The sequence below is a fragment of the Heterodontus francisci genome, chromosome 15 (genome assembly GCF_036365525.1).
Source record: "Heterodontus francisci isolate sHetFra1 chromosome 15, sHetFra1.hap1, whole genome shotgun sequence".
Lineage (NCBI taxonomy): Eukaryota > Metazoa > Chordata > Chondrichthyes > Heterodontiformes > Heterodontidae > Heterodontus > Heterodontus francisci.
The window spans coordinates 51,788,539-51,804,292 of NC_090385.1; the positions used below are offsets into that span (position 1 = coordinate 51,788,539).

Below are 15,754 nucleotides of genomic sequence, written 5' to 3' on the forward strand. Positions count from 1 at the left end.
GATGCGATTAGGCAAGATTTAGGATGCGTAGGATGGGGAAGGAAACTGCAGGGGATGGGAACAATCGAAATGTGGAGCTTATTCAAGGAGCAGCTACTGCGTGTCCTTGATAAGTATGTACCTGTGAGGCAGGGAGGAAGTTGTCGAGCGAGGGAGCCGTGGTTTACTAAAGAAGTTGAAGCGCTTGTCAAGAGGAAGAAGAAGGCTTGTGTTAGGATGAGACGTGAAGGCTCAGTTAGGGCGCTTGAGAGCTACAAGCTAGCCAGGAAGGATCTAAAGGGAGAGCTAAGAAGAGCAAGGAGAGGACACGAGAAGTCATTGGTGGATAGGATCAGGGAAAACCCTAAGGCTTTCTATAGGTATATCAGGAATAAAAGAATGACTAGAGTTAGATTAGGGCCAATCAAGGATAGTAGTGGGAAGTTGTGTGTGGAATCAGAGGAGATAGGGGAAGTGTTAAATGAATATTTTGCGTCAGTATTTACAGTAGAGAAAGAAAATGTTGTTGAGAATACTGAGATTCAGGCTACTAGGCTAGATGGGATTGAGGTTCACAAGGAGGAGGTGTTAGCAATTTTGGAAAGTGTGAAATTAGATAAGTACCCTGGGCCAGATGGGATTTATCCTAGGATTCTCTGGGAAGCAAGGGAGGAGATTGCAGAGCCTTTGTCCTTGATCTTTATGTCGTCATTGTCGACAGGAATAGTGCCGGAAGACTGGAGGATAGCAAATGTTGTCCTCTTGTTCAAGAAGGGGAGTAGAGACAGGTAATTATAGACCTGTGAGCCTTACTTCGGTTGTGGGTAAAATGTTGGAAAAGGTTATAAGAGACAGGATTTATAATCATCTTGAAAAGAATAAGTTCATTAGAGATAGTCAGCACGGTTTTGTGACGAGTAGGTCGTGCCTCACAAACCTTATTGAGTTTTTCGAGAAGGTGACCAAACAGGTGGATGAGGGTAAAGCAGTGGATGTGGTGTATATGGATTTCAGTAAGGCGTTTGATAAGGTTCCCCACGGTAGGCTATTGCAGAAAATACGGAAGTATGGGGTTGAAGGTGATTTAGAGCTTTGGATCAGAAATTGGCTAGCTGAAAGAAGACAGAGGGTGGTGGTTGATGGCAAATGTTCATCCTGGAGTTTAGTTACTAGTGGTGTACCGCAAGGATCTGTTTTGGGGCCACTGCTGTTTGTCATTTTTATAAATGACCTGGAAGATGGTGTAGAAGGGTGGGTTAGTAAATTTGCGGATGACACGAAGGTCGGTGGAGTTGTGGATAGTGCCGAAGGATGTTGTAGGGTACAGAGGGACATAGATAGGCTGCAGAGCTGGGCTGAGAGATGGCAAGTGGAGTTTAATGCGGAAAAGTGTGAGGTGATTCACTTTGGAAGGAGTAACAGGAATGCAGAGTACTGGGCTAATGGGAAGATTCTTGGTAGTGTAGATGAACAGAGAGATCTTGGTGTCCAGGTGCATAACCTGGGTAGCAACCTTCAGGGATTTAATAGGGCTGTTAAGAAGGCATATGGTGTGTTAGCTTTTATTAGTAGGGGGATCGAATTTCGGAGCCACGAGGTCATGCTGCAGCTGTACAAAACTCTGGTGAGACCGCACCTGGAGTATTGCGTGCAGTTCTGGTCACCGCATTATAGGAAGGATGTGGAAGCTATGGAAAGGGTGCAGAGGAGATTTACTAGGATGTTGCCTGGTATGGAGGGAAGGTCTTGCGAGGAAAGGCTGAGGGGCTTGAGGTTGTTTTCGTTGGAGAGAAGGAGGAGGAGAGGTGACTTAATAGAGACATATAAGATAATCAGAGGGTTAGATAGGGTGGATAGTGAGCGTCTTTTTCCTCGGATGGTGATGGCAAACACGAGGGGACATAGCTTTAAGTTGAGGGGTGATAGATATAGGACAGATGTGAGAGGTAGTTTCTTTACTCAGAGAGTAGTAAGGGCGTGGAACGCCCTGCCTGCAGCAGTAGTAGATTCGCCAACTTTAAGGGCATTTAAGTGGTCATTGGATAGACATATGGATGAAAATGGAATAGTGTAGGTCAGATGGTTTCACAGGTTGGCGCAACATCGAGGGCCGAAGGGCCTGTACTGCGCTGTAATGTTCTTAAAAAAAAAGCTGTCAAACACACACTTTTCTGACTCTACCCCTCTCCCAATGTTCCACCTCTGATTGCAGAGCTTTCAGTCTTCTTTATCCCTTCACCTTGCTAATTCCCCCTCTCCCATTAATGACATTATAGCTGTTGCTAAAATAAGGAAAACTAGTAATCAACAGCAAATTCACAGGAAGAGAGAAAGAACAACAGTGAGAGAGCGAGAGAGCATAAAAGGGCCACAGATTATGTTAAGAGATATACTGAGAATTAGAGTGAGCACAAAGAATACAGAGAAAAAGGGATGTGAAATAGTATATATATATAGTTCTTCAGGAAGAGTGCACAATACAGAAAAGAGGTACATAATGTGTAGGGAAGTCGACAAAGGCAAGATTGCTACAGACCCACACAGAAAGATGAGAGACGTGAAATACTGAAAGAAAAAGAACATGGGATAAAAAAAAAAGAGAAGCAGAGCATGCCAGAGTACAGAAAGAGCAAATAACATAGCCAGCAAAAAAAAAAACCAGAGAAGTGTCCTGGTTAACAAACTGTTGCAATTTATAGCGGTTTAAAACTAACGTTACAGGCAGGAGCTATGCAACTTTGAGATTCATATGGGAATAAATAGTAACAATTTTGAACACACTGGCCTCATTCCTGAAGAGGCACTGGTGAGTTAATGAAATATGCCAGTACCCCTGTTTCTTTAAACATTTTAGCAAAATGGCTGCTGCACACAGGAAAAGACAAGAAACAAATGAATGAAACTGTGTAGTACACTTTAACAGCTGAGAACGATAGCGCAGAGTTAAAAGCAAGAGTTGTAAGCAATGGACACATCCTAAGTGTAAAGTTTTCAATCATGACTCACATACAGTAGGTGTTGACTTGCACCAAAATATGAACATGGCTAAGAATGACAAGAGTTTTTCCATCACATGGGCTGTAGAGATGAAAAAGTAATATTTCTCTGCTCTTCCAACGCTGCATTTTTTTTTCTTCACAGCCTCCTAGCTGCTGGTCAGAGCAGGTGCAGCTTTGGTTAGATGCACATTAAAGTTTTGTCCCATAATCGGAAGAACAAGTGCTACTGTGACAATTCCATTTCCTACCCCAATAATCATTATGGCCTTGCTGAGTGAGACTGACAACATGGTGCTAATTGTCGGGCATGCCCAAGGAATTGAATCAAGATAATTCCAAAATCATTTCATATGGGATCCTTCGAGCTAATCAGTTTGCATCTGTTCAGTTGTAGCCAGATTAGAACTTGAGTCCCATAAGCAAAAGGGCAGTGGACTAATTTATTGCATTATCCAGTCTCTCCAGATATCCTCCAACAAACATCTGCAAATTATTCTTCTATTTTGCTAACGTCTGCCCACTTACATTTATATATGTTAAATCAGGGATTAACTTAATATGTCCTTTCATTGAAATTGATGCTCAGTCGAGGAGACAAGACGATGGATGGAGTTTTCTTATCTAATTTATGTACATACAGTGCACATGTTCCTGTGTCCACCCATGCATCCCAAACATGATGCTTACTTGGAATACCAAGTAGTTTCAGTTTGTATTGTTTCCAGAATATGGTCAGGCTTTTCCTGTGTGAAATGGCATGATTTCCTGGATGACATTTTACTATGCGGTGAAGTCAGTTACTAAGTGTCCAAAGGAGGACCCTCCCTGACCAGTTAGTTGATAAATGCTCTGGCTAGTGTGATACTGAGCTGTACCTATCCCAAAAGTCCCAAATTCAGTTCCTGATCTATGCATAGTCAACTGAACTACGCTCAGGTATCAGTTAAGGGTATTATAATTGATTTCTGGTAAACTACCCAGGGTCCTGGCTCCTGATAACTATCTGGTGACATCAGCTGGAAAGTCTACGTGTGTGAACATTAGGGAAAGGACAGGATTGGCTTTTAGGTTAATGCCCACTATGGTCAAATAGTTTGATACATTTGTTCACGTATGAAGGATAGCCACTGAAGAAAATTATTGCAGAGCAGCCGATATAAAATTGTATCCCAGTAAGTGCCAACTCATTCAGGTGAGGAGGGAAATTAAGTATCCCAATCATTTAGTAGAAACTTGCCACTAATTTTCCAGCCATGCTTACAATTAAATAATTTATGGCATGATGTAACACATCACTTTTGGGCTCTCTTCTTTCCTCAAAACATTTCTGATTTCCATTTATTAGGTCTGTAACATAACCCACAGCATTCTGTTTTTAAAACTGTAGAAACACTAAGCAGCTAATTTGGAAAGAGAGTGAGATTCTCAAACGTCATTAGTTTAATACATTTGCTTTCGGTGTCTAATTTGGCCAAGTAATGCTGGGGAAAGAGTAGAGGTCTCTGAAGATGAGAGAACATTGATTAGTGTTTACATAGTTCAGTTTCACAGACTAAAAATCTGTGACTGCACTCTAACACGTAGTAACACAAGCAAGCTGCAGAACCAAACGAAGGTTCTTAGTGAGAGCTGATCCCTATTGAATGCAAGGCCCAGTCATCATCTGGTTATGAGACATAATGTGAACAGAAATGTGTTTCTCAACCAAACCCGAGATTCCCTGCAAAGTATAACCATTCTGAACCATTCCTGAAATAAAATCAGGAAATACTCAGCAGCACTGGCAGCTTCTATGGAAACAAAGAGTTAACATTTCAGGCTGATGACCTTACATCAAATGGAACTATTCCTTATTGAATGTACCAATATGAAGGAAACACGCATTCTTTGTTATAAAAACAGAAAATGCTGGAAAAATTCAGAAGGTCTGGCAGCATCTGTGGAGAGAGAAACAGAGTTAAAACATTAACTCTTATTTTTCTCTCTCCACAGATGCTGCCAGATCTTATGAATTTTTCCAGCATTTTCGCTTTTTATTTCAGATTTCCAGCATCTGCAGTATTTTGCTTTTTATTTTAATGTTTCAGGTCTTTGTTGGATACTCTCTGGTAAACTTTGAAATGGAGGCTGGGTTTCTGGATTGCATTCTGTGATGCATTGTGAATTGTCATGGAATGTACCAACAAGAAATATGCTCATTAAGGTGAGGGATGTCAGTGCTGGGGAGTGAAATGATTGACCACTTTTATCCACCAGTGTTGGTGTTAAGTACTTCCCAGGTTACAAAGTTGATGCAAAGTAAAGCTTCTCCTACACTATCACATCAAGTGCTCCAATGTCAGGTTTAATATGAGTTGGATGCAGTGTCGCTGCCCCTGGTGAACACCAACAATGTATCTTAACCCCAACTGCACATTGTGACATTTCCATTTCCCACAACAGCCATCCTTAGAGTGTCTGAACAAAACTGTCAATTAATGAATAGTTTTTTGCTTATGCCTACTAGAAATTGTAGCCTGCCCAAATTCACTTCACTTTGCAACAAGAGGGAAAAAAAGCCTTTTCACATCAACCTGATCTAGATTTGAACCTGGCTAACAAAGCTGAAAGGACAACGTGCTAGATCTATCATGCTACACATACCTCCACACCCCAATTTGTCTTTAAGCCGAACAAATATAGATTTCACTTCTGTTAGAGTTGGGGTATTAAAGTCACTGCGTAATGGGTTCTGTGTGTAATTTTTTTCCTCCCCTCCCCAAATCAGCAGGGAGGTGTTTCCACAAGCATGAGATAATTCCTGATCTCCCACCTGATTGCTGGTGAGGCCTAGACAAAACTGAAGAACATTTCACACATCAGCAGACTAATCTTCGAGTGCATGTGTCCTACCCAAGGGGTGGGAAATAAAATCATCTTGCTCATGGTTGACTGCTAGAAAGTTTTCTGTTTTAATTTTTATCAATCTTAAATCGGTTTTGAGGCTGAGTAAAATTTGATGTATAAAACCTCACAGGAGCTTTTCTAATGTAGAAAATGCAGGACTTTATATTGTGGTTTTGAAGCAGCTTTTTCATAAACCTTTCATGAAAAAAAATCCAGCAGAGTATCTCATGGGATAGACTGGCTTCCAATCAGATCACACTTAAAACAATTCCACATAAGACGAGTGCAGAGGATGCGAGATTCTCCTTGTGTCAGTGGCATTCCTATTGTAAATGGTCAAATCTGAAGAGAATCTGAGTGCCCCAATTCTCTCTCTCTCTCATGAGGTGCTGGTCTGTATTGTGCTATTGCACTATGAAATTTCAGGAACTTGACTGCTGAAGCATGCAAACATATGGGAAATTTCCCAGCTTTAGCCTATTAGTACTTGAGCTTTTAACTCGGTGTTGGATTCTGAGACTTACATTTTTGGGCACTGTCATACTGGGTACAGAATTGATCCACAGTGCAGCTCCCACATTGCCTTATCAAGCATTCCTAAGTCAGTCATATTGTGAATTAAATGCAGAGAGTAATGTCCTCAAAACTATCTCAAGTTTTGCAATGCCAGATGCAGAATACGTTAGATGAAATGTCCCTTTAATCTCAGAATGACACCTCTCACTACATCAGAATGATATTTCCTACATCAATGCTTTTTACAAATCTGACAATGAGATTGGTAATTCAGTGCTGAATTATAGGCAGCTGTATGCTGTGTCCTGGGTTAATACTGGTTCAAATACATTTCTCATCTGGCTCAGACAGCATGTCAGCAAAGTGGACTTTCAAACTATCCATTTTTGGCTCTGCTGGACTGAAGCTTTGAAAGTAATAGGTGAATGTTCTTGGTTCATTAAACTATCCAGTTGCCATTAAATTGCTGTTTTTCCATTACCAAGAAATGTCCTTGGTTCCACACCTGCAATTTTGACCCATGGCCAGATTCATTCAAACAGAGATAAACATCAACCCACTGAATGAGTGTTGAAATATATTCTTTTGACTAGCGGCGCAGTGGTTAGCACCGCAGCCTCACAGCTCCAGGGACCCGGGTTCGATTCCGGGTACTGCCTGTGTGGAGTTTGCAAGTTCTCCCTGTGTCTGCGTGGGTTTTCTCCGGGTGCTCCGGTTTCCTCCCACAAGCCAAAAGACTTGCAGGTTGATAGGTAAATTGGCCATTATAAATTGTCACTAGTATAGGTAGGTGGTAGGGAAATATAGGGACAGGTGGGGATGTTTGGTAGGAATATGGGATTAGTGTAGGATTAGTATAAATGGGTGGTTGATGTGGGCCGAAGGGCCTGTTTCAGTGCTGTATCTCTAATCTAGACTTGTCCTATAGTATTGAAATTTTTTTAATGCTCCCATCAAACACGGGAGTTAGTTTATTAGGATATCCAACCTTGTTACTGTTGAATCCACCTGTGCTCTGTCAACCCAGTTGACTCGTATTTATGTATGAGACTGTTGAGCTCAAGTTATTTTACCAATGAAATAGGGACATCGCACCAAGCCTGTTCCCGCCCTCACCCAATATTAGTCCAGATGCTCTTCCAGCTGTGGTTGCTGGGTAAGTGATCAGCATTAGGAATCTGGCTGAGTTCCCTGTTTGTAAACCCAGGGACACTTAGGCTGATCAATGTGCATCCAGCACTAAAATAAAAGCAAAATACTGCAGATGCTCAAAATCTGAAACACAAACAAGAAATGCTGGAAATACTCAGCAGGTCTGGCAGCATCTGTGCTTGAGGCCAGGCTGCTCAGTTTTCTGTCCATTAACACCTCTCAGTACTAATGCTTTGTCTTTCAGCACACCATTAACGTACCGTTTGCCTTTGCTCCATGACCTACTGGTCAGTTATTCTCTGTGACCCCCTGTCCTGTCAACACCTCTTTTGTTATCTCTTGCCCCAGCCCCGCTTTACTTGCTTAAAATCTTTTACATTTCTAAAATCTGCCAGTTCTGATGAAGGGTCACTGAGCTGAAATGTTAACTCTGCTTCTCTCTCCACTACCCTGGCTGAAATCAGATAATTTAACATAGACCTTGGATTGAACTTGAGATCTATCCAGTCTATATGGGTCAACTACTCATTATCACTCTGAGTTTACCCAGAGAATCCCTCCTTTCCCTTTTGACTGGTTTCATAAAATCAGAATGGTTACAGCATAGAAGGAGGCCATTTGGCCCATCATATTTATGCCAGCTCTCTGCAAGAGCAGCTCAACTAGTCCCCCTTAGAATCATTACTGAATAGATTTTCAGAGTGAAAAGTCCTTTTTGATCCAAGGTATGTCTTCACTCTCAAATAACTATAGTCTGCTTCCTGGGCCACCTTCTGATCATATTCTGCATCTTATCAAATAACTTAGTTTGATAAGTTTGGGGCGGCACAGTGGCGCAGTGGTTAGCACTGCAGCCTCACAGCTGCAGGGACCCGGGTTCAATTCTGGGTACTGCCTGTGTGGAGTTTGCAAGTTCTCCCTGTGTCTGCGTGGGTTTTCTCCGGGTGCTCCGGTTTCCTCCCACAAGCCAAAAGACTTGCAGGTTGGTAGGTAAATTGGCCATTATAAATTGTCACTAGTATAGGTAGGTGGTAGGGAAATATAGGGACAGGTGGGGATGTTTGGTAGGAATATGGGATTAGTGTAGGATTAGTATAAATGGGTGGTTCGATGGTCGGCACAGACTCGGTGGGCCGAAGGGCCTGTTTCAGTGCTGTATCTCTAATCTAATCTAATCTAATTAGTTTAAGGACCATTGCCACCATAAGCAGAATCTCAATTTTCGTTACTATATTATTTTGTCATGACATGCAGCCATGTGATATTCAATATTGGGCTGTAGTGACAGTTAGTAGATTTGGCACTTGACATATCCAGTCTTTGTGAAGCAGCAATCGACAAAACAAATAGAATGCTGAATTATTTTTCTAAATCAATAGACTACAAGTTGAAAGTTTCTCTGCTGATGCCACACAGTCATCTGGTCAGAGCACATTTTGATTGTGTCCAGTTTTGATTATTGAGCTATGGGGAAGACACTTCAAACACTAGAATCAGCAGGCTAATCTCTGCTGACAGGAAATTGAGTTACAAGCAAAGATTGGAGAATTGTGGGCTCTTCCTTGAAAGGAGATGACTGGTGACTCATAGAAATATATTAAATGGTATAGAAAAAGTAAATATGGAACACACCTTCAAGTGCAGCTGAAACAGTAGGACTAAAAGGTCACTGGTTCAAATTGGCAAAAGGAAATAGGACTGATGCCAGGATGTTGTCCTTCAGAAAATGTGATGATCATTTGAAATGACCTTTCCATTAGAATAGTGCAAGCAAAAGCATTGGAATTGTTTAATAAGTAATTAGATAACATGTGGGTTTGTACATTTTTATGGATTGTTGAGCCAGAATAGACCAAATGGCCTTCCCTATCCATATGTACTTTATGATTTTGTGACAAGGCACCAGCAGTGATCTGTGACAAACTAATCAATTCTATGGGGTCCTTAGTTATTCCTTAGGGTCTTGTAGTCTGGTATCTGAAATCTGTCCAATGTGACTGATTGAGAGGTAGGGGAAACACAGTATGAAGTGTCAGAATGCAGATCTGTACCCTCATGTGTTGTACCAGTCTGTTGGGTTGCACTGACTGGAGGGGAGACACTTTGACCAAAGGGAAGAAAAAGGGAAATCGGGCAGGTCAGCAACTGCTCAGAGCTATTTCTTCTCTCGCCTTTTTAAACCTAAATTTTAAAAGAACAGAATGATGTACTCACTGACTTGTCAATCTTGTCTCTACAAGAATCGTTGGCTCAATGAGTAACAGGCACTTGTCCAAGATGGCACTCATCCATTCTGACTAGGAAGGACCAGAAAAAGGACATTGTAGCATTTCTGTGGTGAATTGATCATTCTCCTTCATCTTCCCTTGTTTCTGTTTTCTCCCCCCAATCACCAACTGCGCAGTGCACCTCACACTTGTGCATTCTTCACTCCCTCTTCCAGCTTATGCCTCGTCCCCAACCTATTTTCCAACCCAGTCTGTCTGCTCTCAGTCTCTGCCCCCACCACCAACCCCCCCCCCCCCCCCCCCCCCAAATACGATCCTGCTGTTTGTTCTTTGCCCTCACGACATTGCCCAGCCTTTCCTTTTCCCCAAAGCATTCTTTGGATTAAAAGTCTTGATACAGACAGGAAAAGAATATGACTATTTCTAAGATGATAGAACTTACAGCCATGCATGTCACTGAGCTTTCCAACTGGGATGAGTGTTTTACTACACAAATTTACCACAGATGGTGCTCCAAAAGAATCATTAAACTCCTGAACACATCACGTTACAACTCTGATTGATCTTTAACAGTAAGTACCCTACTTCAGTACGAAAGGACTGGAGCACCGCAACATGATGTAATACATTTCCAATACCCTTCTCAATCTATGTGGCTTCTTTTTACAGATATCCTGTGTTTACTTTGAAAAGTCAATATTTGCTCCTATAAAAGGCTTTCTTTGCTTTGGGGCCAAGTGGGAATTCGTCACATAAACTGTTTTAAGATGTTAAGGTCATTATGACAGTTCATTTTCCTTAAAGAAATAAGTGGTTGGTCACCAAACCTGTTCCCACTTGTTTATAAAGCAATGTTATGAGCCAAGTTTAAGAATATCATGTCATCACTTGCATGTCATCATCATCAGACATAGCTCCACCAGCTGTTGGTCCATCCCAAACAGGAAAAGGTTTGCCATACACATTTTGCATGAAGATGTTGCCCCCCCCCACCACCACCCCCACCCTGCTCCAATTTTCTCTACCATTGTCTCCTCTATTGAAAATGTTGACTGCTGCTGAGGCTCGGCTGCAATGGCCACCTGTGGCCTTTCAGTAGTTTGCCCAAGTTCCCACTCTTTCCCTGGACAGCAAACGTTAGCAGGAAATCAGGGTGCGTATCACAAGTTAACCTGATCTCCTTTTCACAGGAAATCTATACACACGCAATTTCCAGCAGAAGTCACTGGGTACTGAGCAGGAGCAAGATCTATAGCTTCTACTTTGGTTTTGTAGAACTTCCACAATAAGCTAATATTAGCAAATTTAGCATTGATGGGAAATTAAGCAACAGAACGTCCTGGGTTTTCTGGTTCACTACTGTGCTGGGGAATACCTTTATCCACTGAACCATCAGGAGAACTAATGGTGCCTCTTTAACAGTTGCCTTATACTTTTTTTAATGTTATGGTTGCAGTCGAGGGAAAGATCCTTGCCACATTTTAAATGGTGTACAGTCAACTCAAGTTGATTTTTTTTTTCCTCTTTACTCTTGTTAGGTAGCTGACCAGCTTCCCTGGATACTGCTGATGATGCAAGCTTGCTTTGCCTGAAGATGGAAACACTTGAATCTGAATTAACCTGCCCAATTTGTCTGGAGCTATTTGAAGATCCTCTACTGTTACCGTGTGCCCACAGCTTGTGCTTCAACTGCGCTCATCGGATTCTCATCTCTCACTGCACCTCCAACGAGACGATCCAATCAATTGCTGCCTTCCAGTGCCCGACCTGTCGGTATGTTATATCTCTGAATCACCGCGGTTTGGAGGGGTTGAAGCGGAATGTAACTCTGCAGAACATTATCGATCGCTTTCAGAAAGCCTCGTTGAGTGGACCCAACTCCCCCAGTGAAGGTCGCCGTGAGCGACCCTACAAGGATCCCGTCACCATGTCCTCCGAGAGAGTCCAGTGCCAATTCTGCGAGCAAGAGCCACCGCGTGATGCCGTCAAGACCTGTGTGACCTGTGAGGTCTCCTACTGTGACCGGTGCCTCCGGGCCACCCACCCAAACAAGAAGCCGTTCACCGGCCACCGGCTGATTGAGCCCATTCCGGACTCTCATCTCCGTGGACTAATGTGTCTGGAACATGAAGACGAAAAGGTGAATATGTACTGTGTCACGGATGATCAGCTGATCTGTGCCTTATGCAAACTTGTAGGACGTCACCGGGAGCACCAGGTTTCCTCACTGAGTGATAGATATGACAAACTTAAGGTACAGTATATGGAGATTCATTATCTGAGAACACTTTTAGATATCAATTCGGATTCAATGTTGTCACCTGAAATTAGATTATCAATGACTAGGCCATTTAACCTCTTTAAGCTCATCCTTTTTTGCATAATTTCAACCTTTCCAGTGCAGCTTTTAATGCCCACCTAAACAGACAGACAGGACTTGATTTAGTATTCTATTCCAAAGGATGGCACTGCTACTTCCTCAATGCTGCATTGCAGTGTTAACTCAAATTATGTACCAAATCTTGCAATGGGATAATAATCCACAACCTTCTGCCTCAGAAACAATAGTGTTTCCAACCACAGTACATACTTGATTGTCCTCCAAGCACTGCCAATCTCAAGTGTACCAAAAGCTCTTTTAACAGGGTTCCCACTTTTTTCAAAATTGAGAAGTTTTGATAGAGTAGGTAGAGAAACTGTTTCCATAGGCAGATGAGTCAGTAACTGGAGGACTCAGATTTATTATAATTAGCAAAAGAACCAGGGAGGTAGTAAATATTTTTTAACACAGCAAACTGTTAGTCAGAGTCATAATGATCTGGAAAGGGTGGTGGAATCAGATTTAATTGTAATTTTTGAAAGGGAATTGGATATATATTTGAAAAGGAAAAAGTTGCAGGGCTGTGGAGAAAGAGCAGGGGAGTAGGAATAATTACATAGATCTTTCAAAGAACCAGCCATAGCATGATGGGCTGAATGGCTTCCTTTGTGCTGTATGGTTTTATAATTTTAGTAAGGATTACTAAGACAAAAATGTATAGGAATGTGATCCTGGCATGAGTTCTTAAATTTTCTTTGATATGAATGAATAAAAATTAGGTTTCAAATATATCTTGGCTGTATCAGCACACACCAAAGCTGGGCATTAAAATGAGCATAACTTTCCAAGGTATTTCACCGGGTTTGTAAAAGAACAAACAATAACACAATCCTTTCTGCTGCAAATCATTTACAAAATGAATCTTCCCTTTTTACGTATGTTGCCCTTTTTCGCAGAAAACATCTTTTAACATTTAAAGTACATCTGATCTCCCTTTTTCCACCCTCCAACTCCACTTCATTAACACTGTCCAAGAATGACAAGCTCTAATACAAAGCACATTTGTTTATTGTATTTCACTAATGGAGAAGTCATATGCTTGGGGCCTTGTTGGGGAGGTTAAACTGTAAAACATCGCACTCAAGTAACATCTGTGGGAAGGAAAAAAAATCGCAATAGCTTTTGCTCAATCTAGCACTGTGCTATTGAGTATTGTATCTTTTTTTTTCTTGAATTTTTATTGAGGTCAGAAAGTTTACCTGTTTTCTTTGAGCATGGTGCATTATAAGTTACATGGCTTTTGTGAATAGCTACACTGAGGAACCTGCATATTTCTGTACATGGAGATAATACTACATGTTGGTGGCTCAAGTTCTAAATCGCTTCTATTCGATGCAGGTATTCCTACTTTTTTTGTGCCAATCTTTGCTTCCTTTTTGTCAATGTATCTACAGATTGAAAACATGTTCTCAAAGGAACTCTGTACTTAATGAGCGTAGCCATTAACTGCTGTTGAGTGCTTATCAACTGTATTATATTCCATATTGATGCCTGAGGGGATAAAATGGGAAGGATTTCTCAGCCTAGCAGATTTTGTTCAACTGTTTTTTTTTCTCTAACAACACTCCCAAAAGATCAGGGTAGAGTTGATAGGATAAAAATTAGACCTATTTTTTTTTTTCATTTGACCAGTGTAAATTGGGCACAACAAGGGTTACATTTGGCGACCAACAACAGATATTAGGTCAGGTTATTTTTCAAGAGTTCCTGGGCCCCTTACTTATGTACATGAAGAGGCTACCACCTGTTTTAGGCCCCCATGGAAAAATTGGACTGTAGTGGATTCCTTAGACCGAAACAGAAGTGCCAACAAAACAGCACTTTTGCTTTATAAATGATCTCAAACGTTGAGGAACCAGGAGAAGGAGTGTTCCCCTGACTCCACAATCCTTGTCATCTGCCCCCATTATTGCTGTACTGCGCCCACTACCACCATCCCCAACCAGCTCGTGGGACTTGCTCTGGGGCAAATGTCGACAGGGCAAGCAGCCTGACATTCATTCTATTTAAAATGGATAAGCTGGCCCTGACATTGGTGGCTCTACCAAGTAGTGTTGATGAGGTTCGAGGCCAATTTTGAGCTGACCTCAAGCCTTCTAGTTCGGGCCCTGGTAGTTATGTGCCTGAACAGGGACTATAACCAATTTTACCCCTTTGATTTTGAGTGATGCAACAGCAGCAGCAGCTTGAATCTTTACACATTAAAGAAAGTTTGGAAGCACTGCACAGAAAAAGGCAGACAGTAACCAAGTAGGAAAAATTAATTTTGGGGGAAAGGCCAAAGACTAAGGGAAAGGTTTGTAAGAGATTTCTGAAGGTGATGGGCAAGAGGAAGAGATTTTGAGAGAGAATTGCAGAGCATAGAGGTACTATAATTTAAAGAGCAGTCCTAATGGTGAAAAGCAAGGAATGAGAAACCAGTAGTAATTTACTGTCAGAGGGTATGCGCAGGGATGTAAACTGGAGATCACTTATACCTGGAGGTTCTTTGGTTCAATCCTTAGTATGTCCTAAGAAATTGATTTAAGCAGTTCTAATTGTCCCCCATTTTCTGATATTTGCCATGCAGCATTTTCTACTGGAAATGTGCATGGGTGAACGTCAGCTAAAGACAGGATCAGGCTCAGCTATGATGTTCTCTAGTCAAATAGCTTACTGGTTCTTGCGAACAAGGCTTAGGTATGAATAACAACCACTGAGGCAAGGCACATGAAGGCAAATATTGCCTGTGAAACTGTCCCAGTGAGGGAAATAATGTCCCCAGTTATGGTCGGCGAGAAAGGGGGATGTAGGCTGGTGTCAGTGACTGGGCAACCTGTAATTATTGGGAATGCAGAGGATTGAATGCCAAGCTGGATAAAGAGAAGATATTCACTCCCACAACTAGCTTTGTGCGTACCAGGACTGAAACTTGAAAATTACCATCTATTATTTCCACAGAAAAAGGGAGATTGAAGGAACTTTGTTTGAATCTAGGGCTCGGGGAGTTCCACTGTAAAAGTAGATAATTTTCCTCAATTCCTTCTGATAGACAAGCTAAAACCACATGTCTGCTGTTGGCTCCAAGGGTTGTTAATAATATGCTGTGGTTGTAGAGATGGGTTTGAGGTCTATGTTCCACTGGACTTTAGCCAGGTTTGGCAAACAATTCTGCCAAATTAGCAGTTTCTGAAGATTGCTGTTACAAAATGATTGGAAACTGTCAACATTGTAAAAGCGGAAAAAAATAGAGAATTGAACAGCTGAGAGTAGAGGCAAAGTGAGATGTTGCATCATCAAGTGATCAGCTGTAGGTTCATGATGGCAGAGGCCTCCAGGTGCGCAAACACTCAGCCCTCTTTCTGAGGCTCAAATAGTACCTAAAAGAGAGGGGAAGTAAACTCCACTGTTAATCAGTGAATTAATACACAGTGCAGAGGGTTGTTGAGCCGTACAGACCAGGAAGGCAACAATTTTGATTCCTGATCTGTACTAATTTTGAATTTAGCTCATCTCAGCCATGAGGCTGGGATTAGCACCTCTGAGTGATTTTGGGGTGGGGGGAAAATCACTCAAAATTTGCACTTTTGCTCACTATCCTATAGAAAATGTTATTTGGTCATTGTGTGACTGCA

General features: G+C 41.7%; 1 protein-coding gene across 4 annotated transcripts in view; it reads left to right on the forward strand.

Annotated features, from left to right (window-relative positions):
- LOC137377884 (probable E3 ubiquitin-protein ligase MID2) overlaps positions 1 to 15,754 on the forward strand; it is a 318,774-nt gene that overhangs the window by 122,716 nt on the left and 180,304 nt on the right. For 3 of the 4 annotated variants that reach the window (XM_068047960.1, XM_068047962.1, XM_068047961.1), the window contains exon 2: positions 11,299 to 12,014. In XM_068047960.1, the coding sequence (XP_067904061.1) occupies positions 11,355 to 12,014 (660 nt within the window). In that variant the 5' untranslated portion in view covers positions 11,299 to 11,354. The remainder of the gene's footprint in view (positions 1 to 11,298; positions 12,015 to 15,754) is intronic. The other variant, XM_068047963.1, reaches the window with a different exon arrangement.